The sequence below is a fragment of the Argentina silus genome (genome assembly GCF_951799395.1).
Source record: "Argentina silus genome assembly, chromosome: 11".
Classification (NCBI taxonomy): Eukaryota; Metazoa; Chordata; class Actinopteri; order Argentiniformes; family Argentinidae; genus Argentina; species Argentina silus.
The window spans coordinates 1,163,883-1,190,393 of NC_139665.1; the positions used below are offsets into that span (position 1 = coordinate 1,163,883).

The window sequence follows — 26,511 nt, forward strand, 5'->3', positions numbered from 1 at the left end:
CCTGACCTGAGGTGTGTGGTTCTGGTCTGTAGAAGACCTGACCTGAGGTGTGTGGTTCTGGTCTGTAGAAGACCTGACCTGAGGTGTGTGGTTCTGGTCTGTAGAAGACCTGACCTGAGGTGTGTGGTTCTGGTCTGTAGAAGACCTGACCTGAGGTGTGTGGTTCTGGTCTGTAGAAGACCTGACCTGAGGTGTGTGGTTCTGGGCTGGAACACAAACCTGTACCCATGCTGCACACACATTGTCCCCCCCCCCACCAACCCCCCCTCCTCTCACATGTGGTGGCGCTGCCTCGGAGGGCCTCGCTGGCTGCGCTGGCGTAGATGGCGAACACGGCCACCTGGTACTCAGTCAGGGAGTTGAGGTAGTTGAGGACCACGGTGTTCTCCATGCCCTGGACCAGCGCCTCCTCTGGCTGGCCCCCGCTGGCCGGGTAGTACACCACCCGGTACTTCTCCACCGTGCCCGGGGCGTGGGTCCACGTCACCCGGAAGCTCCTGGCTGTGATCTCAGAGGTCACCAGGTCCCTAGGGGCAGCCATAGGAGTCACGGGGGCGGGGTCCCCTGGAGGTCAGATACAAAGTGTTATATATATTAGTGTTATATATATTAGTGTTATATATATTAGTGTTAGATGTGTAAAGCACTTTGTAACACTGTTTTGAAAGGTCTTATACATCAACCTTATGGACTGGACCTTGTCTGTCTTAGAATACCATTTGAAAAGACAAATAATTCTACAAGAAACAACAACATTGCAGTAGAACCGATGCGGCCCTGAATAGTTTTAAGCGGATCTTGATGACTTGATTGACACGCTCACCTTTGATGGCCTTGTCGAGCTGCTCGACCCGGTCACAGATGGCCTGGGTCAGGCCGTCCACGATGGAGCTCATGACGCTGAAGTCGGCCACGTTGTAGACGTGAGTCTCCTGAGGAGGCGAGGCGATGGCCTTCAGCTCATTCACATCAGCGTTCTTCACACCTTTACAGAGGAGGGAGAGAGAGAAGGAGGGAGAGAGAAGGAGGGAGAGAGAGAGAAGGAGAGAGAGAGAAGGAGAGAGAGAGGGGAGGGGAGAGAGGGGGGGAGAGAGAGAAAGAAGGAGAGAGAGAGGGGGAGAGAGAGAGAGAAGGAGAGAGAGAGAAGGAGAGAGAGAGGGGGGAGAGAGAAGGAGAGAGAGAGAGAAGGAGAGAGAGAGAGAAGGAGAGAGGGGGGGAGAGGGGGGGGAGAGGGAAGGAGAGAGAGAGAGAAGGAGAGAGAGGGGGGGAGAGAGAGGGGGGGAGAGAGAGAGAACGAGAGAGAGAGAGAGAGAGAGAGAGAGAGAGAGAGAGAGATAGTCAAGACATAGAAAGAGACACAGTATGCCAGTGTCACGTGAGTGAAGTCACCCTCGGCACTGAATGAGTTGAGGGCAGGTGAGGCTGGCGTCAGACGTCGTACCAATGGCGAACAGCTCGATCCCGGCCTCCCGCAGACTCTGAGCCGGAGGGAGAACATCATCCTGAGACTTCCCGTCTGTGATCAGGATTCCGATTTTTGGAACACCGGCCCTGGATCCCGACTCTGGCTTGAAGCTGTTTTCCAGGATGTAGGTCAAGGCCAGACCTTGGGAGCCGAGGAGAGGGTTGAAGAGGTTAAAACTTTCAGTGACTCAGCGTTTGTTTAGGAAGAGGTCCCCTACATCAAAACATCCACATCCTGTTTGACATTCAATCAAGACACACTGTAAACAAAAGCCTGCGTACGCCGGGACACTAGAACATTCCTGTATGTACTGTAGATCAGGGGAGGCTGGTGGAGGTAGAAATCGGAGGACGGGCTCGTTGTAATGCATGGAATGGAATAGGGAATGGTACGATACCCAAACACGTGTGTTTGATACCATTCCTCATTCCGTTCCATGCATTACAATGAGCCCCGTCCTCTGATTTCCACCTCCACCAGCCTCCCCTGATCTACGTAATTCAAATGTTCCAAAGAAAAATATTGACAATGGAAGAGAGGCTGGTTATATTACCTGTCAGAGTGTTTCCTCCTTTGTAAGGCAGGTTCTTCACAGCGTCGATGACAGCCTCTTTGGTGTTGAACGCCTCCAGGTGCCACTCAATCCTGGGGTCTCCGCTGTACTGGGCCAGGCCTGAGGGCAGAGTAACACACCAATGTCACATACTCTCCACACCAGGGGAGGCCGGCGGAGGTAGAAATCGGAGGACGGGGCTCATTGTAACGCACGGAACAGGATGAGGAATGTGGTATCAAACACACATTCATTACAAGGAGCCCCGTCCTCCGATTTCTACCTCCACTAGGATGGATACAACAAAGAGGACATGTCACTGCCTATTAGTCATAAATCTGAGTGTTATATTAGAAGAGTGGCGCCCATGAAGCGGTCCATTTTTTATGGGAGACTCAAATAATTCCTTCACGCAAACCCTATGGAGCAAGTTGCCAGGCAACCGTTCGTTAGCCAGCCTGAGAAACACGTCTAGCTTCGATCTGAAGCCTCCAGTCACCCCGTCAGCGCCACTCACCTGAGATCCCACTCTGATAAACATAACGAAACAATAATGATCATGAAAACTGCTCTTTGTTCACCCACCTATGCGCGTCTTGTCAAACTCCACGCTGAAGGCACTGACCAGGTTCTCTAGAAACATCCGAACCAGGCGAAAGTTGATCCGGCCGATACTCCACGATCCGTCGACGAGGATCACGATGTCGGCGATGGCCGGGGTCTTACATGTAAACAGCTCTGCTGCTGGGGGAGATACACACAGACATGATAGCGATGGAGCCTAGCATGATAGCTATAGCCTAGCATTGCACTGATGCAGAGGCATAAACGCCCATGAGATAAGACATACAGTAAGCATCAGGGGAGGCTGGCGGAGGTAGAAATCGGAGGACGGGCTCATTGTAGTGCATGGAACTGAATGAGGAATGGTATCAAATACACACGCTCGATACCATTCCTTATTCCATTCCATGTATTACAATGAACCCGTCCTCCGATTTCCACCTCCACCAGCCTCCCCTGGTAAGCGTCCATAACACTAGCATATGTCAGGAAACGTCAAGTCACTGGAGAGTGACAGAGTAAAGTCTTTTGGGTTCCACATAGAACATAAAACCCAAAAGGGTTCCCCTACCGGGACAAATGAAGAACCCTTTTTTGGTACCAGAGTGTACAGTAACAATCAGTAACAACAGTCATTTGATGTGCAGCTTCGGTCCAACGCATTTCTTATCGTACCGTCCTTCATTCACGTAGGAGGAAACATGGTGTAGCACGCAGACCCGTGGAGGCTGGTGGAGGTAGAAATTGAAGGACGGGCTCATTGTAATGCATGGAATGGAATGAATCCTCATTCCGTTCCATGCGTTACAATGAGCCCCCCGTCCTCCGATTTCTACCTCCATTCGCCTCCCCTGAGATATACAGTACATCACATGAATCCTCTCAGGAGTGATTACCATCTCAGGCAGAGTGGCTAACAACATGCAGTGGGTTCTCCAGGAGACTGCAGCTGGATGAACAAACACAGTTTTCTTTCTTTGAGTCTGACACAGTTGACCTGTGGAGATGCATGTAGGAAGAGATGCCATCTTCTCTCCTGGGGTTTACCAGGAATACATCGCAATTCATGTTATTTGTATAATACATACATCAGTGGTGGCTGGTGGAGGTAGAATGGATGAATGGAATGAGGAATGGTTGCAAATATGCGTGTTTGATCCCATTCCTCATTTCAGTCCATGCATTACAATGAGTCTGTCTTCCAATTTCTACCTCCACCAGCCTCCCCTGTAATATATGGAATGTTTCAAGCCAAAACTAATAACTCCAAAGACCAATGTGAAATGATCTGTACCACAATAAAAGTGACAGAGTAACAGTTTATTATATATTAAAACAAAGGAAATTGAGGAAATGAAATCTGAGGATGGGATCCAGGATTGAGGTCCTTGGTTTGGTGGATTATAACAGAGGTGAACAGGATATGCTTTTCCCTTTGAACAATTCTTGCAATCAAATCCAAAGTCCTGATGATGAGGGAATACACATCTTCTGTTGGTTTTCCACATGTTGGTTTGTAATATCTCTGTGGAGATAGGAAAAGCACATAAATGGAATGTACCGTAGGTCCTAGGGAGGCTGGTGGAGGTAGAAATCGGAGGACGGGCTCATTGTAATGCATGAAACGGAATAGGGAATGTTCTCCAGGAGTCTGCAGCTGGATGTGCAGAAACACAGTTTTCTTTCTTTGAGTCTGACACAGTTGACCTGTGAAAATGCATGTAGGAAGAGATGCCATCTTCTCTCCAGGAAGCTAAAATCTGGGTGCCAAAATCTGAATGCCATTCCTAATTCCGTTCCATGCATTACAATGAGCCCATCTGCCGATGTCCACCTCCACCAGCCTCCCCTGTGTAATGCTGTAATTACTACAGAGATTATCCCAATCAAAACATTTTAGTTTCATTTATACAGCATGTATACGTCTAGACCAGAGATCTGAATAGAACGAGAAAAGAACACAATGACAATGGTAATCCCCATACATGAGCTAGAAGAACGTCCATCAGGCTGGAACATGTCAGGAGATCCACAGGGTAGAATGCGGAACGGTATTTCTTTAAGAGTCATTTCATTTATCATTAACAAAACCAGAGAGGTCTTTTATTTCTAGCAAGTCTGTGCAGAGTTGGAATTTCGGCATTCTGTCTGGATAAAAAAATAAAAAATAAAACTATCAATACCTGATCTGACAAAAGATGAAAATTGAACTTGTGTTTTCTTTACAGTGCGCTATAGTGAAGGACAGGGTACAGGGTACAGTGAAGGACAGGGTACAGGGTACAGGGTACAGGGTACAGGGTACAGGGTACAGTGAAGGACAGGGTATCTGGAGGGGTGAGTGAAGGAGCAGTGAGTGTCTCTTGTCTCATGTGGCCGTACCTCCAAATCATGTTCTCACGCCTCCTTTGGAGGTCTGGAGAATTTTAGGCTGGCCGATCTGGCTTGGATTGAACTGGACGGAGCGATGGGAGAATGTGCTCGCAGTTTCATTGGATGTTACATTCCAAGAACCCTCCCCCCACATGCCTGAAGAATGGTTGCTTGTATTGATGTGCGTGGTCTTTTCTGACCGGGTAGGACTATTTTGCAGAGAGTTGTTGCCTATACTACCTTACAAGAAAATGGAAGAAAGCCTGAAGGAAAAACTGAATTCAGTTTTTTTTTACACCCAAGCAAGGTATTTCATTGGTTTAAAGTGTCACAAGGCGTCACTCATTCCGGGTTACCGCCCCTTTGTAGCTACATTCTGCTAAGGATTTCCCCAGGCTTTCCGAACAAGGAGAAGGAGTGGTGGGGAGTGAGAGAGAAGGAGAGAGAGAAAGATAGAGGGAGAGATTATTTGAGAGAATAACCGTTAGGGGAGGACCTCAGGCGCTTGTGGCTGTGAAAGGTCAGGAGGTCAACAGTCAAAGCCAAGGCGGGGTCAGGGTTAAGACTGCCGTGGTGAAGCCTGAGGCCAGGTCCCATTCCTCTGTGTCAGGTCCCATCCACACAAGTCACACTCGTCTAGATTCATCACATGCTCATTCACACACACAGGTCCCCACCTCCAGCTAAGGGCCAAACACCCCTGTCCCAAGGCATGGAAGGGGAAAGGGCCGGACGGTATGTGCAGCTGCAGATTCCTGAGGTCTCTGGGTCACCCGTGAATGCCTCAGACCACCTGTGAAGGCCTCAGACCTGTGGTCACCAGGCACCATCATGAAATCGGAGGACAGGCTTGTTGTTATACATGAAATTGAATGAGGAATGGTATCGTTGTGTTTGATTCCATTCCTCATTCCATTCCATACATTACAATGAACCCGTCCTCCGATTTCAACCTCCACCAGCCTCCCCTGGAACAGTCGTGTTCCATGAGACAGATGGTTCTATACATTACATTTCTAAGGGGAGAGGGTCTTTGCCCCAACAAGACGAAAACGTCATGTAACATTTACCATGAATGGATATGAAACGCAAGTACAAACCAGCCTCCTCTGACAATAGACCTGACAAGGCAGTCAAGCTCAAGACCAGCCCCCTGCCCAACTGCTACATCAGATCCCAATCATCCCAAAACAGACCCTAATAATCTCAAATCAGACCCTAATCATCTCAAATCAGACCCTAATCATCTCAAATCAGACCCTAATAATACAGGTTACGCCTCACCTCTGGGTATTGGACCAGGTAAGGCCTCACCTCTGAGTATTGGACCAGGTAACGCCTCACCTCTGGGTATTGGACCAGGTAAGGCCTCACCTCTGGGTATTGGACCAGGTAACGCCTCACCTCTGTCATCGTGAAGCACAGAGGCATATGGAGAGATGCCGGCACTCTCTTCTGAGTGACGATGTTCCCTGTTTATCTGTCAGCACCATCCGGCAGAGAACAAACAGCCGGCAGACAATGTGACAACGTTCAAACTTTACCGTAGGAACCCTGGGGAAATTACTGTAGTGTGTGTTGGTGCTGCTGGCATTTAAAGGCACTTCTGTGAGTGGCTGATGTGACAGGGACACAGGCAGCCTCAGCCCGGGAGGGGAACATGCGTGTGTGTGTGTGTGGGGGGGTGTGGGTGTGGGTGTGGGTGTGTGTGGGGCGAGGGGGTATGTGTGTGTGTGTGTATGTGTGTGTGTGTGTGTGTGTGTGTGTGTGTGTGTGTGTGTGTGTGTGATGGTGCACGCGCGTGTGTGTCTGTGTGACATCTCTAATATTAACACTCACTATCACTCCTGCCACCATGACAACAAAAAAGGAACTTCTCATGAGAGACAAACAGTGCCAGCGACATCTCCAGGTACGACTGAACCTGCTCCTCGTGAACACGCTGCTGACAGTCCACTGGAACAATAGGCACATTCCTCCTCGCCGGAAGGACATATGGGATATACAGACATTCCTCCTCGCCGGAAGGACATATGGGATATACAGACAGTCTACTGTATAGTGTATGTAGAGCAGTGGAGGCTGGTGGAGGTAGAAATCACACGTGTTTGACACCATTCCTCATCCCATCCCATGCATTACAATGAGCCCGTCCTCCGATTCCTACCTCCACCAGCCTCCCCCCGTACGGAGTTGTTGGGGTTGAAACAGACACGGTCTCTGGAGGGGGTTGAGCTGGGCCGGCCCACCTGAGAATCCATCACCTGTCACATTCCAACCCTTGTACATCCACCTGCGGGTCTAAATGAGCCGGAATGTCAAATTCATGGACAGAGCTTTTGCTGCCAGCTCCATCAATCACCAAACGCCTCGCTTGGCATGACTGGAAGCCAGGGCTCCCCACAGCACCCCCCCCCCCCCCCCCACACTCAATGCTCCCCCAGCCAGGGCTCCCCACAGCACCCCCCCCCCCCCCCCCACACTCAATGCTCCCCCAGCCAGGGCTCCCCACAGCACCCCCCCCCCCCCCCACACTCAATGCTCCCCCAGCCAGGGCTCCCCACAGCACCCCCCCCCCGCCCCCCCACACACACTCAATGCTCCCCCAGCCAGGGCTCACCACCCCCCCCCCCCCCCCCCCCCCCACACACACACTCAATGCTCCCCCAGCCGGGCTCACCACACCCCCCCCCCCCCCCCACACACACACTCAATGCTCCCCCAGCCAGGGCTCACCACCCCCCCCCCCCCCCCCCCACACACACACTCAATGCTCCCCCAGCCAGGGCTCACCACACCCCCCCCCCCCCCCCCCCACACACACACTCAATGCTCCCCCAGCCAGGGCTCACCACCCCCCCCCCCCCCCCCCCCCCACACACTCAATGCTCCCCCAGCCAGGGCTCGGGGGGTTTAGCTGATTCATTGGTCCTCCTGATTTGAGGCATTGAGGAATGACATTGAGTTGTTTGGTTATTGGTGGCGACGGTTTGACACGCGGTGTGTTTGGAGTGGTCTGTGTTCAGAAGCTAGCGATGAGCCTGTCCTCCGGTTTCTACCTCCACCAGCCTCCCCTGAATTCTACCTACCTGTCACAGCTTGCATTATGCAAATCACCGCAGATATAAGAGGCAATATATTGTGAACACACTCTGAATGTTCAAATAATGTTCCAATTTGGGACATTTTGTATATTTTTCTAATTTAATGTGCGATCAATCACTGCATTAATTCCTGTCCAAACATAGTACTCCATGTGTAATGACTTCTTAATTACAGTTAGGGGTTAGGGCATTAAATCAACACCCTTTGCATACAACAGTGTTCTGAGTAATTCCAGTTGATGTCATATTTCCTCACTCTGAGCCGTGCCTGTGTCTGCGTGTCCATGGTTACAGAGATAGCTACATTCTTTCACCTGGGGGCAGCTGTTGTCTTAGGAAAACATTGGGTTGTTCGGTTAGCCGGAGAATTTGGAGGGAAGCCATGCCTCAAAACACTAGTTCTGCTCCTGAACCACATGACTGCAGCACCGCCTCACGAGGCCAAAGGCTGCTTCAGTCACTCAGGTCAGTTCAACCATTTACTGCGTGAAGATGGTAACAGATTTAAGCTTGGCCTAATTGGATGGCTCAGCTCTGTAGAGCCCCCTGCCAGGAGTTTAAACCATCACAACAGACAACCGAGTGGGTGGAGGCTGGGGGTGGAGGCTGGGGGGTGGAGGCTGGGGGTAGGGGGTAGAGGCTGGGGGGTGGAGGCTGGAGGGTGGGGGGTGGAGGCTGGGGGTAGGGGGTAGAGGCTGGGGGGTGGAGATTGGAGGGTGGGGGGTGGAGGCTGGGGGTAGGGGGTAGAGGCTGGGGGGTGGAGGCTGGAGGGTGGGGGGTGGAGGCTGGGGCAGTGGGCGGGAGACACAAAACTGACTCTCCTTGCCAGTACAATCATGTCACAACTGTTGAATGCTATGGAGGAGTGTACACTTGGCTGCTTTGAAGGCTCTGTCCCTTGAACATGCGATGATGTTTTTACACACGTGTGACCCAGCTGTCCTGTCACCTGACCGGGTCACCATGCTTCGTACATGACTGCACCATACTGCATTATTCAACAAAGACAAAAACAAAGACAAAAAGCAAAATAACTGTAACACCCTTCTCAGATATTGCCTCTTCCAGTAATTTCTCTGAATCTCAACTTGTTTATGAACTTACAGGATCAGGGGAGGCTGGTGGAGGTAGAGGTCAGAGGACGGGCTCATTGTAATGCATGGAACGGAATCAGGAACGCTATTAAACACGTTGTGTTTGACACCAGTCCTCATTCCATTCCATGCATTCTAATGAGCCCGTCCTCCGATGTCTACCTCCACCAGCCTCCCCTGATCCTGTATCTTTATGGTCCTGTCCTTTAATTAGCCTCTCGGTTCCTGAAGTACTCCATGTCACTACGGTCCCCGGAGGCAACGCCACGCGGTCGGACCGCCTGACAAGTGAGACTTCAGGAGCGAGCTGTGATTTCATTATTTCTCTGGCCTCTGCAGATACGGTCCAATTACCTCCATGTGAACAACTCACTGTGTAATTAAACTTAGATAAATGGGCCGTGTAACCTCCCTAGTACTGCTGCCCCCCCCCCCCCCCCCCCCAACCACCCACAGTGACGGGACATTGATACCCTCCTTGACCCCGTACTGTACCATGCAACAGGGAGCATGCTAAGCTAATGCTAAGCTAATGCTACGATAGCCTTAAAGCAGGTAACAGGTATGGGATATGGGCGTGTAGTAACCATACTGTATGGTTTAAATACTGCTTGTGCCTCTGTAGAATACTGTAGAATACACAGTAACCTAACTCCAATCTGATTGGTTAAAAAATACTGGAAACTGGAAACAGGCCAAGCCTAGTTGGCCACACTGAAATATTGCACACGCCGATGCCTGTCTATCATGTCTATCATAACAACACACGTGTTTGATACCGTTCCTCATTCAGTTCCATGCATCACAATGAGCCCGTCCTCCGATTTCTACCGCCGCCATTCATTCTATTCATCTGGAGCCAAAGTGGGCGCTGAAATCACCCAGCAGACGCTGCCTCACTACGGCACCTATTCAACGACTGAAACCAAACCATTCTCCCTCAACAATGCGCCAATCAGCCCTCCACACCAACACCGTCAAGCAGCCACGGTCCCGCACAACATAAGCGCTGCCATGGTAACCGTGTATGAGTCACCCGCCTCCCTGCGGCACCGGCGGAAGCGCCAACCGCTGCCCCAGACGTCTCAATAAAGGGGGGGGGGGTAAATATCAGGTCTGATATCCCTCCTGGACAGAGTTCAGAGAGGTAGCGTAGGCAGGTGTGGGGGGGGGGGTAAATGGTAGGTGTGAGGGACAGAAGCGTCTGCCAGTGCTTCGGGGCACACCTGTACGCTCTGCCCTCTGGCAGCACTGAACACAGAGGGAGACAGGGTGGCAGGATGGCGGCTATGTGGGCTGCTATTACGGGCTGGAGCGGTCCAAGATTGGCCCACTGTGATACCACAGCATTGGTATTCTGCAAGTGTGGGCAAGGAGCTCGTGTCAATTGTCTACATGCACAGAGAGAAAGTCAGTGAGGGTGGATAGAGTGAGGAAAGAAAGAGAGGGAGACAGAGAGAGAGAGAGAGAGAGAGAGAGAGAGAGAGAGAGAGAGAGTGAGTGAAGGAAAAGTACAGAGAGTGGGAGAAAGGAGGAAGGAGCAAGAAAAGAGAAAGAGCATTGAGAGGGAGGAAGAAAGAGCTAGAGGGGGGGGCAAGGGTGGAAAACAGAGAGGGTGAGGAGAGAAAGGATGGAAAAAACAGAGAACAAGAGAGGAGGAGAGGAAGGGCAGAAGAAAGAGAGAGGAAATAGAGAGGAACCGCAGCATCATTTTGTCTAAGCCAGCTTTTCTCCTCTTTGTCTTTTACCCAAAGGCAGTTCCAGCCTTTTAAGAAACGGCAGGTGATCTGTTACCGATCTCCAAAGCACCACAGGGAGTCATCACACCACGTTATATAACGGCAAAGCTTTCCCCCTTCAAACATCTCTGACACCTTGGCCTAATGATAGCTCTTCCTGCCAAAGTGGAGTAATGAGAGAGGGAGAGATCCGAACGCTGGCTGGGCCTTCGTCAGGACCGAGTCACATGAGAGGCACCACAGGAGTTTCATAAACACTGTCACTATCTTTGTCTGGAAGCAGGCTCACCGTCCCCCACTAATAGCCTGTTTCCTTCACCGACAACTTTTACTATGTAACCGTTTTTTTGAAATGACTCTGGAAATAGCCACGGAGCAATTATATAGAAGAAATGGTTTCTTGCAGATCTCTTCTATAATCAGATGTGTTTTGAACTGATCCAGAAGTCCCTCAGGTCTCTAACTATCTGGCTAAGCTGATGTTATCTCTACAACTACGACATACATAAGACATCTGTCAAGTTAAAGGTTTATTTCAGATAGGGCTCAATCCTAATTTGATAAACTCACGTGTCATTCAAACCTTTGTGGAACTCATGTAGTGATATCAATGGAGATTTAGGAGGAAATGTGTGTTATGCACAAACCTCTCAAGGTAGGCCCAATTGTCTCACTGAGTCAGACTTTCCATGACATTCTGGGATCTGAGATTACTAGGACAGAGACAATGTTTTTGGTTAGCATGCTGGCTAACCGTCATGGTTGACTACCAGGGGAGGCTGGTAGAGGTAGAAATCTGAGGACGGGCTCATTGTAATACATGGAGCAGAATGAGGAATGGTATCAAACGCACATGTTTGACACCATTCCTCATTTTGTTCCATGCATTACAATGAGCCCTCCCTTCAGTTTCTACCTCCGCCAGCCTCCCCTGATCATGTCATTGTGAGATACTTTGCTGTGATTGGTTATGACAGATGTGACATTTCCAGCAGATTCAGATTCAGCCTTCATTTCAAAGGGTTCAGTAAGACCAGGCTTACCTTGGCTTTGCTTCACAGCACACCGGTCACAGTCACAGTCACAGGCAGATATTTCCTCTCAGATTTCAACTTTTGGTTTCATCATGTCCACTCACACATCTGGTGGCTCTGATCCACTTCCAACGGCACCAGCTGGTCGACCGTCCCCCCCTGCAGATCCACTCCTGACCCTTCTTGGAGCCGTACAGTGGACGTCTCTGAGTTCCTGTTTGAGGTGCTGCTCATATTGCATCATTGTTGTCCCAACGGTGATGGCGTAAGCAGGATGGCTGCAGTCAAGGCCGTTATTTTGTCTTCAGAAGAAGAACACAAAAACGCCACGAGAGAAATGTTTCCAAACGCTCGTTGGGTAAGAGAGAGCATCCACCCTCACTGGACAGCCAGCGACTGTCCGCTCCACCGCTGAGGACGGTCTCCTTCGCCTCGCCAACCAGAGAGGACTGTGTAGCTTCAACTTACCTGTGTGTAGAGAACCTCTTCTTCACAGTATGTTTAGATGTGCTTAGGACATAATGGCCGTTCCACATTTTCAGAGGCTGGTTAAAGCCTGAACATTACCTTCAGATATCTCATTGTTATCCACCGTCCCACTGCTGTCCTTCTGCCTCTGGGGCTGAACGTTGTCACTACCAGACTCAGAGCCCCGGGCTGAAACAAAGTGAACACGTACAGCGTTCAGTATACTTGACCAAGGGAGGGTGGTGGAGGTAGAAGTCGGAGGACGGGCTCATTGTAATGCATGGAATGGAACGAGGAATGGTATCAAACATTCCTCATTCCGTTCGATGCATTACGATGAGCCCGTCCTCCGATTCCCACCTCCACCAGCCTCCCCTGTAGTTGCATGGATATCAGAGGAGACCCACAGTGTGTCCTCATAACATCAACACCAAATGAACCGTACCCTCATATTTTCCGTGCAGTGGCTTGCTCTCCTGAGTACCATGTACAGCAGTGACCTTAAATGTGTACTCCTTTCTGGGGTCAAAGTCTTCAATGACCACTTTTGATTCCTTCTTTGACACTGGGATTTCAGTCTCCCCTGCATCTGCGAGGGAACAGTAGAGTTGTTTTAGTTGGCATGGGGGAGTTCAGTTCTGCAGACATTCATAACAGCTGCCATGAATGCTTTATGACCACTTTATGATGCAGTATCGAGGCGTAATGGACGCAGATGAAAGGCCCATACACCCACTTCAAGTTAAGTGTTATTGTGTTTTACTTCCCCCCCTCATCTACATTTCTATTTCTATTTCTATTTCTATTTTCTAACAGAGGAATCTGGTGTTGCAACTCTAGTCAGGTTTGGAGTTTGGAGGGAAGAGGAGGAGGTGGAGGGAGGGAAGAGGAGGAGGTGGAGGGAGGGAGGGAAGAGGAGGAGGTGGAGGGAGGGAAGAGGAGGTGGAGGGAAGGAGGGAAGAGGAGGAGGTGGAGGGAGGGAAGAGGAGGTGGAGGGAAGGAGGGAAGAGGAGGTGGAGGGAGGGAAGAGGAGGAGGTGGAGGGAGGGAAGAGGAGGAGGTGGAGGGAAGGAGGGAAGAGGAGGTGGAGGGAGGGAAGAGGAGGAGGTGGAGGGAGGGAAGAGGAGGAGGTGGAGGGAGGGAAGAGGAGGAGGTGGAGGGAAGGAGGGAAGAGGAGGTGGAGGGAGGGAGGGAGGGAAGAGGAGGAGGTGGAGGGAGGGAAGAGGAGGAGGTGGAGGGAGGGAAGAGGAGGAGGTGGAGGGAAGGAGGGAAGAGGAGGTGGAGGGAGGGAAGAGGAGGAAGTGGAGGGAGGGAAGAGGAGGAAGTGGAGGGAGGGAAGAGGAGGTGGAGGGAAGAGGAGGTGGAGGGAGGGAAGAGGAGGAAGTGGAGGGAGGGAAGAGGAGGTGGAGGGAAGGAGGGAAGAGGAGGTGGAGGGAAGAGGAGGAGGTGGAGGGAGGGAAGAGGAGGAAGTGGAGGGAGGGAAGAGGAGGAGGTGGAGGGAGGGAAGAGGAGGTGGAGGGAAGAGGAGGTGGAGGGAGGGAAGAGGAGGAAGTGGAGGGAGGGAAGAGGAGGTGGAGGGAAGGAGGGAAGAGGAGGTGGAGGGAAGGAGGGAAGAGGAGGTGGAGGGAAGGAGGGAAGAGGAGGTGGAGGGAGGGAGGGAGGGAAGAGGAGGTGGAGGGAGGGAGGGAGGGAAGAGGAGGAGGTGGAGGGAGGGAAGAGGAGGAAGTGGAGGGAGGGAAGAGGAGGTGGAGGGAAGGAGGGAAGAGGAGGTGGAGGGAAGGAGGGAAGAGGAGGTGGAGGGAGGGAGGGAAGAGGAGGAGGTGGAGGGAGGGAGGGAAGAGGAGGAGATATTGGCGGGAGACAAAATAGGTAGCATCTCAAAGCCCGCTGCAGGGGACAAGTGGAGAAGTCTCCGTGTTCAAACACACCAGCATTCCTAACAACAGCACCCACAGGACGTAGAGCCATGACCGGGACTCACTCCGCTGCAGCGCTTCAAATACAACCATGTTTTGCAAACATTGGGAGAGTATTTCGTTTCATTCAAGACCACAGAAATGCCTACAATTTAAGAAAACCCACTGATTGACATTTATAAACGGTTTAAATGTACTTCTTTTGTATTGCTCTTAGGTTTTACTGTTCGATGGTGCTTTTCCCACATCCGTGCTGACCTATAGAATGATAATTACTCTGACATTCACCACTCATCTCCCACTAATTCACATAGAGTGCGGTAGCTATATCAGGTAGTTTTATCATATTTCTGCTGAGGTACTGCCTCCAGGCAACACCTTGAAAGGAGAACTGTGTGGGCACGTCGTTGAAATGAGGCACTCAAAACCTTTCCAAATGTCAAGCCTTTTCCAAAGGTTCCTGCCTGCCTACAAGATCAAACTCTAGTCAGGGTTAAGCCCTCAAGAGTCTAACAGGGCACTACGGCCCCAAATTGAAGTTACATACTAATAATACAATCTATTCTGAACCGTGAGACTAGAGACTTACTGTCACTTTGGTTGGAAAGTTTTCTCCCAGCTAATAAAAGGTAATAAAAGCTAATAACAGGTAATAAAAAACGCTCTTTACTTTCCGATTTTGTATTTTTTTTCTTCTTTTTTTACACATTGTCTATCCATAGACTGGCATAGAAGTACATTCTGATGCCATATGACTTTTAGCTTTTGTTCTGAAAGGAATCAATAGACCTGAAGCCCATGGTGGTGTATAGAAGGTGGTGTATAGAAGGTGTAGTATAGAAGGTGGTGTATAGAAGGTGGTGTATAGAAGGTGGTGTATAGAAGGTGGTGTATAGAAGGTGTAGTATAGAAGGTGGTGTATAGAAGGTGTAGTATAGAAGGTGGTGTATAGAAGGTGGTGTATAGAAGGTGGTGTATAGAAGGTGTAGTATAGAAGGTGGTGTATAGAAGGTGGTGTATAGCAGGTGGTGTATAGAAGGTGGTGTATAGAAGGTGGTGTACAGAAGGTGGTGTATAGAAGGTGGTGTATAGAAGGTGGTGTATAGAAGGTGGTGTATAGAAGGTGGTGTACAGAAGGTGGTGTATAGAAGGTGGTGTATAGAAGGTGGTGTATAGAAGGTGGTGTATAGCAGGAACAATAACAATTATATGCTAGAATATAAAGGCAGTGAGAAACCAGTGAAGATGCCTTAGATTCCAGAGGGTTGAAGTCATTCATAAGCATCATACAACTTCTGACACTAAGAGACCTTCTGTGCACCCCGATGAATGATCTGGAAACATCTTCACCAATGCTTCGGGATGTACAACATTTTTTCTCAGATTTTGAGTTCTGTGGAAGGCACTGTAAACATGGACAGTGGTGTACAGCAGGGGAGGCTGGTGGAGGTAGAAATCGGAGGACGGGTTCATTGTAATGCACGGAATGGAATGAGGAATGGTATCGTTCAAATACGTGTGTTCCATGCATTACATGCATTCATGCATTCATGCATCCATGCATTCCGTTCCATGCATTACAATGAGCCTGTCCTCCGATTTCTACCTCCACCAGCCTCCCCTGGTGGAATATTCTTCTTTTTGCAGCTGGCATAAGAACCAGTTCACCAACGTCTGAGACCCACTCTTCCCTCGGCAGGATCAGAGGTCTGAGATGGGCGTGTGCTCCCTGCCTCAGGCGGCTCAGGTACAGCTGGCTGTGCTGACTGAATCTTATCTGACTCTCTCTCCATCATCCTGATCGACACCAGCTCAAGCAAGCAAGCCTTCTGCAGCTCGAGGTGCAGCCCTCTCTAACTGCAGTAGTGAAACAGCCTTCAGAGCTGCTGCCCTCCCTCTCTAACTGCAGTAGTGAACCAGCCTTCAGAGCTGCTGCCCTCCCTCTCTAACTGCAGTAGTGAAACAGCCTTCAGAGCTGCTGCCCTCCCTCTCTAACTGCAGTAGTGAACCAGCCTTCAGAGCTGCTGCCCTCCCTCTCTAACTGCAGTAGTGAACCAGCCTTCAGAGCTGCTGCCCTCCCTCTCTAACTGCAGTAGTGAACCAGCCTTCAGAGCTGCTGCCCTCCCTCTCTAACTGCAGTAGTGAAATAGCCTTCAGAGCAGCAGCTTTGTCTATCAGTTGTCTATCTTTACATTGGGAAATGTCAGTTTCTAAAGATGTCCTTAGAGTATTGTGACAACAGAAATACAGTTTTAAAAGCATATCGCACAACATACTATAGGGACTCAAATTGATTACAAAATTGTTGTTGAGCAAGTATTCCTTCAAGGGCAAACGCTAACTTGAGGTCCGTGTGAGAACTCAAATACTCCTGTCACTGCCCTACTGTACAGGACATTAATAGATGGCTTGAACCAATGTTAAGATTTGCCTCTTAATGGAGAAACACACAGAAGTATTGTTTGGGTCGAGCCTCCTTTTCAAGCATGGCTGGAACGTACCTGACCGTGTGCGATACGTAAATCTGTAGCTTTCAAAGTCTCCTTTTGGTTCTTTCCATGACACATGCAGTTTGCTTGGGCCCAGGATTTTAATACGAAGCCTTTTTGGGGTTGACACTAGAGAAAAAAGAAGGACAGAAATTACAGCTTTTACCAACTACAGAAACCTCCAGGTGCATCATAGTAAGTCTATAAGTGTAAGTCTAATAATATTGAACACATGGTTGCTGTCACCAAATGTATGGGTGGAGTTCAATCAAGTGTAAAAATCAATGGGCGTTGAACCCATAGAAATATAATTCAAAACAACTTCCCAAGTCGATCAACTGTATGGTGCTTGGGGGGGTTTGCAAGGTAGAAACCAGTCTGAAAGTGATTTTGAAACTGTAGCGATTGAACACCAGCCAAAGTTTGGTGAGGAGCTGGCATTCCATCTGTCAAATAACAGCATAACTTTGGCTCACTAAAAAGATACGAAAGAGTGTACCACAGATGTCACAAAAAAAGCAAAGTCACATTCTCTCCCATTTGGCCATTGATATTTCTTTTAGAGGTTGTCTTTTGTGCGGCGGTTATCGTGGCATCAAAGAACCATCCCTAGACTCATGGTAATTGCGTTTGGCCTCCCCAGAAGCATTCAGAGTGCTCTCTCTACTTTCGGGCCGTCACAGAGGAGAATGTGACTTTATTTTCAATTTAAAAAAAAAAAAAAGGGAAAGGGAAAGTCACTGGAATAGAATCTATTCCTGTCTTCAAGGGAGATATCGGTGTGAGGAGGTGGTCGCGGTTCACAGGTCAGGGTCACAGCAGGTAACAACCAAAACCCAGCACATAAACACAGTTACATTCCCATCCACTTTGATACAAACCATCTACAGAATGAAAAGTACCCAATGTCACAAACTGGAATGTTTGCGTCCTCGTAGGTAAGCCACCTGGTGCCAATGTACTCTTTAAACACCTACACTATGATTGACACGAGGGAAAACACAGCTGTGTAGTGCAATCTAGAGTAGGTATGTAAAGAGACTACAATGTAGCACAAGGAGAGATTAATTGTAAGGTCATATATATAGACGGCGCATTAACACAGGCAGATAATAATACTGTACCAATCTCACCAACCTGCAGAGGTGGATGGGGGAGGCTCTGAAGGTCTTAACTCTCTCTGAAAAAATGGTACATCTTCTCTCCAGAAAGTTGCTTCCCCAGTGAGCGAGAATTAGCATGTGTGTTGTTTGTGTGGCTTTTGCTGGGTTTTTTTCACCTTGCACAGCAAGCCAGCAGATTTCTGAGTTTGGGGATTTCAGACTAATTTCAGAGTTTTTGGATGCTGTGTAAACAGCACCTTGAAGACAAGGAACCTGCTTGTGAGGAGGGGCTTAAGTTCTCATATATTTTTCATAGCTTTCTTGTGCAAACAGCCAGCAGACTGCACAGGGATTAAGAGGTGCCCCAGGTGCCTGGGGAAGTTTTCAGCATGTCAGACAAAGGATGTTTAATGCATTTTAAATTATCTGTGGAAATCAGCTGTATATATATATATATCAGGCCCATGGGAGGCTGGTGGAGGTAGAAATAGGAGGACAGGCTCATTGTGATGCACAGAATGTAATAAGGAATGGTATCATACACATGTGTTTGATGCCGTTGCTCATTCCGTTCCATGTATTACAACGAGCCTGTCCTCCGATTTCTACCTCCACCAGCCTCCCCTGATCAGGCTATATTGAGAGAGATGTTGACATTGAAGGACTGGGCATGTGACTTCCTGGAATGGAGCAAGATAGGGGTCGGTCAAATCAACTTTTATATGTATGTAAATTGGTGTGACATTTTACTACTACTGTTACTGCTATTCCTACTACTACTACTACTACTACTACTACTACTACTACTACTACTACTACTACTACTAGGCTTGTGATCCCAGAGCTCATTCCCTCATCCCTAATACCTCAAGGGCCGGAAACTTTCAGTCCTCCCCCCCGTCCCCTCCCCTCCCCCCAGTTTCCTTTGAACTAACATTCTAGAACTCAACTGAAAGCCCACTTTGAAATCCAACCAATTAAATACCTCGTGCTCAGTGACAGCTTCTCTGGAGCCCCGCCCTGCTTTCCTACTTTTTATGGACAGGCTTTTCATCCAGCAGGAACGTTCGAGGAGACAGACAGAGACGTCTCACAGGACAGACAGGGTGAGACCGGGTCTCAACCTGCTCTCAAGGGACAGCAATCATATGCACCACAGTGGCAGTTGGTAAACCAGCTTGTGATTGTTTTGAACCTAAATAAGAGGCTAACCCTAACCCTAACCCTAACCCTAACCCTTGGACATATCTGAAAGCTATCCACATAGTAAAACATTCTCCAGAAACCCAGTGGATGCTGTCCAAGGTGTAGCGGCAACCCGAAACCACACTCAGCTGTAGCCCAAGTTGCAGTATGCACTCTTAAATGATCTAGGGTGAATGAAGTCGTCCAAATCGTCAACATTCTAGAGCGCCAAGGGTGACTTTATTCACCAAAAATGCATAAATTATGATGGTTCATTCTGTAGCCAATCAGAGTGTTGTTGCTAGGTAAACACCACATAGAACACTTGGCATTCTAGGTGGTGAGTGTTCCGGAACTCTTTGGCAGTTGGTGGGAATGCTGTGGTTCAACTGGGAAGTGTTGAGATGAGCCCAGATAGACAAACTGCACTTCTGACGAGCTCCTTTAGTTTGTCACGTCAACAAGGATAGGACCACATCCCTCTCTTCCCGATATTGTTTGGGATGACGTGGGATAGGTGGGGAAATACCACAGGAAAATGGGCTATCAGTTGGGAATGTCAAAGCAGGCGTTCTCAAGGCACGTGGGGTCGAAAAACAAGACATGTATTATGAAACCAAAACGTATATTACCAGATTAGTGACTTTTCCCTTTGAAGTAGATGAATTAAAAATAATAAAGACATGGTATATGGTAACAGATTATGCGTGGACCAAAGCTGCTCATCAAAAACAACACAGACAAACAGTGAACAGAGTGATGGCCTATCTGGTTGTTTACCTTGACCCTGAGATGGAGGAGGGAACACACAGACGACAGCCAGACAGAGGAGGGAGCTCCACACGCAGCCCTTCAACCCCACAGTCTGCATCCTGCTAACCTGGAGGAGACACCAAAGGCAATAATCATTTCTGATGCTACGAAAAGTAAAAACTAATTAAAACTCACAAAAAACGAATTTCATAACGGATGGTGATTAGATGAGTACTGTATATGAATACCGTTGATTAGGCATTTTAAAGTGAATCACTCTCACATAGAAAGACTGTCATTCCAATTTAATATTCTTTGAATCAATCATTTTCCCCAAAAAATCTGGCTATAATTATATTTAGGGTTATATTGACATTCTTAAAATGCTTTTCTGAAACGTGGCTAAAATGAATTGCAATATGCAAGAATAATGACATTTATTTTGTCAAACGAACATAGAAAATGTACTGTGGTACGCAGTCAATTAGAATGATAAGCACGGTCAAATGTACTGCAACGGCAACCCGAGGCTCCCTTCGGGTGGCACGGAAAGAAACCCAGAAAAACACACCGACGCACAGTACCGCTGAATAAAACCCTGCTTCAACATATCCAACTTGTTCGTAGTGTCGTTCGTTGTTTGGGGAAGTTGAAGTGAAGTCAGTGCTCCCCAGGAGAGGTCCGTCTCTCCGAGGCGGTGGTGGACCGGACCGGACCGGGAGCGCCGGCTCACGCGAGCGCACGCTTCCCTCTCCAGTCGCGTGTCAACGGGAAAGCGCGCGCTGGCATCAGCCGGGACCGGTCGTCCACCGCCGCCACCGGAGAACAACCGATCAAACATCTCTTCTGGTCACTATTTTCACTTCATCTCAGCTACTAATTGGAATTTCCAAACCACCCCGTCACTAAACAGCTATTTCTGTCCTCTAGTCTACAGCTGGGGTGTAGTGCAGACAGGTAAGCACCACTGGCTCTCACACATGGTGACTTTACACTCTTGAACTAAAAAAGCAAAAAGCAATATGAGAACAAGGAAGACTAAACTACAGTAGTACATGAGGGACTATAATTATATTCATCCAAAGTTGGCGGAACAGCATTCACGACCAACACTGTGTGTGACAGTATAGGCAGACATTCGGATGAGAGGAAATGAAAAAATATGAACTACATCCAAAACCAAAAAGTAAAGATAAAAAAAAGACCACATACCTTTTCAAAACATGTATGTGTAACGGTAATAAATGTCCTCTGATGGAGTCTGGTCAAAGACTTCCACCGTACAGGATCTGTGTTCGCAAACTACCGTCAGCTCGAGCGCACCTTCGGTTGAGACTCGCGGAGGTGGGTGTGTCTCGCGGGCTGTTCATTCCTCCATCCCTCCAGCTATTCATTTACCCATCCCTCCATCCCTCTATCCTTCCATCCCTCCATTCTCCAGCTATTCATTTACCCATCCCTCCATCCCTCCAGCTATTCATTTACCCATCCCTCCATCCCTCCATCCCTCCAGCTATTCATTCCTTCACCTCTTATAATCTTGAGTTAGGCACCGAAGAAAGGTGTTTTGTGTGCAGCTTGTGTACAACACCTGACATGCAGATCTCTGAGCTCCAGGCCGCTGTGTTTGTGGAGGTGTTTGCAGGTGGTTAAATCAGTCTTTAGACGGTCCTGGATGGTCGGCACGACGTAGGCTTCCCTGCTCGCCTCTTCTTTTCTAACCCGAACTTTCAGATGTTAATGAAACATGTTAGGTAACCGTTAAGACAAACACACGTTCACACATTAGATTCTTGGTCATGTGTATAGGTTTGATATTTCATGTTATACTTGTTAATGTGTCTTTGAATTGCCTGTCTTGACTACGGTAATGGCGTTGAACCTAATGCATGTTCAATCAAAGTCTGTAAACGTCTTCTTTTACCTCAGATGCAGACTAGACTTTTATCAATGCACATCATGCGTCAATGTCTGATAATATAGGTGTGGACAGTTTAGTGTGTGAACATAATGTTGCATAACACCAGCCTCAGCAGTCCTGAGGGTGCAGTGGGCTACCAGGGGAGGCTGGTGGAGGTAGACATCGGAGGACGGGCTAATTGTAATGCATGGAATGGAATGAGGAATGGCATCTAAAAACATGTGTTTGATACCGTTCCTCATGCCGTTCCGTACATTACAACGAGCCCGTCCTCCGATGTCTACCTCCACCAGCCTCCCCTGCTCCACACCTTTTTCCCAAATGGCTCCGATGTCAAATGTGTCTCTACAAGCACAGAGGGGAAGTGCGGAATGCCGTGTTTCAGTCGTCACCATGACAGAAGGGTCACGGTCATGACAGATGTGATAAAGAATCACCTTTTTAAAATCAATTACTCCTGGAATCCATTTTAAGCACCTTTTTTGATTGGTGGCCTTTCGTGGGTTCGTGCTGTATTTACAGTTATTACGGTATCTGGTAACTTTTTAGAGGTTATTTTTTGGAATGTGGTAGTCCCCCTCTTTTTCAGTTTTTACTGACTAGAGACAGTAGAAAAAGACAGGAAAGTAAGGAGGAGAGGGTGTGTCAGCAGGGCAGGGGCCGGATTAGAACCTCTGTGGCTCAGTTGGTAGAGCATGGCGCTAACAACGCTTAGGTTGTGGGTTTGATTCCTGCTGGGACCATATATACTGAAATGTATGCACTCACTGCAATGTAAGTCACTTAGGATAAAAGCGTCAGCTAAATATCTATATATATAGAACCCATGCTGACATGGCATATGTGTGGACTGGAGGCCTCCAGGACTTCAGCTGAATTTGTGCAGTAGCTGAAACTGAGTCCTGCAGTGTTAACCATACCAGACTTCACCAGGCATCATACCCTTCATTGTCAAGAAACATGCAGTAAAACCGCTTTGCAAACAGAGTTATGTTGTCGCATCTAGGATGGTGAAACCTTGCAGATTTTTTTGGCATTGTTATTCTAATATTACTGATTGATATGATGTTTATGAGAGGAGGCTGGCGGAGGTAGAAATCAGAGGATGGGCTCATTGTAATGCATGGAACGGAATAAGGAATGGTATCAAAACACACACGTGTGATTACAATGAGCCTGTCCTCCAATTTCTACCTCCGCCAGCCTCCCCCGGACAGGATGCCCCCAACCCCAACCCATCTACAATCCAGAGATCACCAGTGGAGCTCACGGTCCGTCTGTGCCGACCAGGACCTGCCCTTGACACACGCCTCCCCCCACACCCCCATAAACCACACCGACCAGGACCTGCCCTTGACACACGCCTCCCCCCACACCCCCATAAACCACACCGACCAGGACCTGCCCTTGACACACGCCTCCCCCCACACCCCCATAAACCACACCGACCAGGACCTGCCCTTGACACACGCCTCCCCCCACACCCCCATAAACCACACCGACCAGGACCTGCCCTTGACACACGCCTCCCCCCACACCCCCATAAACCACACCGACCAGGACCTGCCCTTGAACTTGTTCTCCTGCAACATGTCTTTTCGTGCAGTCAGAAGGAGAGGCCTGGGGTCGGAAGGAGAGGCCTGGGGTCGGAAGGAGAGGCCTGGGGTCGGAGTTGCAGCGAGGCGAGGTTGTGCTTTCATGTACCATTCCATAAATTACCGCTGCGCTTGACCCTGCTGGAGCCTTTCACCTCTCGACCCCTGCTGACCTTTGTGCAGTCATACCATATATCCTGACTCACGCTAACAGGAGGAATGTAGGATTATGTTCAAGCCAGGGGAGGCTGGTGGAGGTAGAAATCGGAGGACTGGCTCATTGTAATGCATAGAATGGAATGAGGAGTGTTTGATACCGTTCCTTATTCCGTTCCATGCATTACAATGTGTCCCGTCCTCCGATTTCTACCTCTACCAGCCTCCACCGGTTCAAGTCTTTTCTAGGTACCCTCTCTTTAGTGATGAGATTTTTACTTGGCCAGGATAGGACAAGAACATCTGGTTTTCAGTGCATATTATTGCTATTTTACATTACATCAATGTTACATCAAATATGACCAAACAATTCTTCTTGCATTGAGGTGTTCATAAAGCTAGTGTAAGACATGTTGGCATCAGGGGACACTGGCGGAGGTACAAATCAGAGAACGAGGTCATTGTAATGCATGGAATGGAATGAGGAGTGTTTGATACCATTCCTCATCCCATTCCATGCATTACAATGAGACCGATTTCTACCTCTACCAGCCTCCCCTGGTTGACATTTGTCGAGCCAACGAGGTCTGGTGCGTCTCAGGTGTATGTGCTACGGCTACATGGCTCACACTGCCCCCTCCTGGCCACATCGCATACTGCTCCTTGTGGCTGACACACCCGTTGTCAGGATAAAAGTTGACTCTTGACGCTGATCTGAGGTCAGTTTTGCGTTTTCCCCACTAATGGTTAAGGTTAGGATTTGGGGAGGGGATGGTGGTGTGACTTAAGGGCAACTTCACCCCAGACTGAATATTATAGCCACACATTATAGCCTATAGCCTCAATGTGATCTTGTGGATCATCAAGTTAATTTTCAACTTTTATTGCAGTTTAAATGCCCTTTCCCTCTCCTTAGATTGCAGCCAGTGTTATGAATAATTGACCTAATAGTCAATATGATTCCTGTTCTTGTATAATGCAACTCCTGTTGACTCAGTTATGGATCTAAAAGGTTGTTCTACATTTAATAGTGGTGCTCATTCATGTTTAGAGGTTGTTATGTCATTTATTAATTCGGACACATTGATTCAAATACACATTTCATAATGCCATATCTCTCTAGTCCAACATGACAGCTTTGTTATTCAATATTTTGATTTCAACATTGGTTCATTGAAACATTTTACAGTGGCATAACATGTAACTCAGACATTGCACATACACTACAACACCATGTCAAAGTGCTAAATGCTGTACTCCTGCCTGTGGAGCTGCTAACCCTAACCCTAACCCTAACCCTAACCCGAACCCGAACCCTAACCCTAACCCTAACCCTAACCCTAACCCTAACCCTAACACATGTTGTTGTTAAAAGCTAATAGATGTCTTCTTTGTGCTTTTGCTCTGGGGCACCTCTAGGTTGTGCAGTTGAAACATATGACAAAAAGCACAACATCTCTGTTAGAGAGAGAGAGCATTGTTATAACATCTCTGTTAGAGAGAGAGCATTGTTATAACATCTCTGTCAGAGAGAGAGCATTGTTATAACATCTCTGTCAGAGAGAGAGCATTGTTATAACATCTCTGTTAGAGAGAGAGCATTGTTATAACATCTCTGTTAGAGAGAGAGCATTGTTATAACATCTCTGTCAGAGAGAGAGCATTGTTATAACATCTCTGTCAGAGAGAGAGCATTGTTATAACATCTCTGTCAGAGAGAGAGCATTGTTATAACATCTCTGTCAGAGAGAGAGCATTGTTATAACATCTCTGTTAGAGAGAGAGCATTGTTATAACATCTCTGTTAGAGAGAGAGCATTGTTATAACATCTCTGTTAGAGAGAGAGCATTGTTATAACATCTCTGTCAGAGAGAGAGCATTGTTATAACATCTCTGTTAGAGAGAGAGAGCATTGTTATAACATCTCTGTTAGAGAGAGAGCATTGTTATAAACTGTGTTTGATTATTTCCCTGGAAAAGGAAGTGCACTGACGTGATAAAGTCATGTGATATGGGACTATTTCAACATGAAACAGGGTTAAAACCAGGGGAGGCTGGTGGAGGTAGAAATCGGAGGACAGGCTCATTGTGTTTGATACCATTCTTCGTTCCTTTCCATGCATTACAATGAGCCCATCCTTCGATTTCTACCTCCACCAGCCTCCCCTGGTTCAAACAATATAGTGGGACTCCCTGGGACTCTCCAGCTCCATTGTCCAGTAACATAATGTACAAATCATCCCAAATCACTCCCCCTGCAGTTGGTGAATGTTTTTTCACACAGTTACTTGTACAATAATTAATAGGATTTCAGAAGTAGTGTAAAGAAATAAACTTGTGAAATCACAAAGAACAAAGGAACAAAGATTGCCGTGACAGCACCGTATTTTTAACAGTATGGGCTGCAGTTTGACCTTACTGTGCTTTTCTCTGTCTAACTGGGATCAAACTTTAGAACCAAACCTAGAACCAAAGAGAGGTCAAGAGCAAAGATACGACAACAAGCCGACTTCCCTAATCAACAATTCCACAACTGCCACATCACAAAGCACCGGCTGTGTCCCTACAACCTCACTTATCAACACCTCAGGAGAGCCGGGAGTCCTCCTCTGGAGCGCTAAGGGAAGAGGTTGGAAAAGCAAACAAAGGGAAATGAGGTCAAAGGGCAATTAAGTCAAAGGGCAATGAGGTGTCACAAAGGTCAAAGGTCTGAGGGAGCAGAGACATCCATGTCAACAACCAGACACTGGAGGTTGGAGTCTCGGACTGATGATGTAATGACTGTTGGGTCTGTGGATCCCCCCAGTCTCAGGATGATGATGTCATGGCTGTGGATCCCCCCCCCCCACTCTCAGGATGATGATGTCATGGCGGTGGACCCCCCGCCCCCCCCCCCCCCCAGTCTCAGGATGATGATGTCATGGCTGTGGATCCCTCCCCAGTCTCAGGATGATGATGTCATGGGTGTGGATCCCCCCCCAGTCTCAGGATGATGATGT

General features: G+C 48.3%; 1 protein-coding gene across 1 annotated transcript in view; it reads right to left on the reverse strand.

The window, feature by feature from the left end:
• The window catches only part of col14a1b (collagen, type XIV, alpha 1b), a 59,102-nt gene extending 37,933 nt beyond the window's left edge, over positions 1–21,169 (reverse strand). The window contains exons 1-10 of the mRNA XM_083680522.1: positions 21,052–21,169; positions 19,867–19,966; positions 16,811–16,927; positions 12,840–12,983; positions 12,494–12,583; positions 2,604–2,762; positions 2,019–2,138; positions 1,442–1,606; positions 824–985; positions 277–564 (exon numbers count right to left, since the gene is read on the reverse strand). Of these exons, the coding sequence (XP_083536648.1) occupies positions 277–564; positions 824–985; positions 1,442–1,606; positions 2,019–2,138; positions 2,604–2,762; positions 12,494–12,583; positions 12,840–12,983; positions 16,811–16,927; positions 19,867–19,957 (1,336 nt within the window). The 5' untranslated portion in view covers positions 19,958–19,966; positions 21,052–21,169. The remainder of the gene's footprint in view (positions 1–276; positions 565–823; positions 986–1,441; positions 1,607–2,018; positions 2,139–2,603; positions 2,763–12,493; positions 12,584–12,839; positions 12,984–16,810; positions 16,928–19,866; positions 19,967–21,051) is intronic.
• Between the last annotated feature and the right edge of the window lie 5,342 nt (positions 21,170–26,511).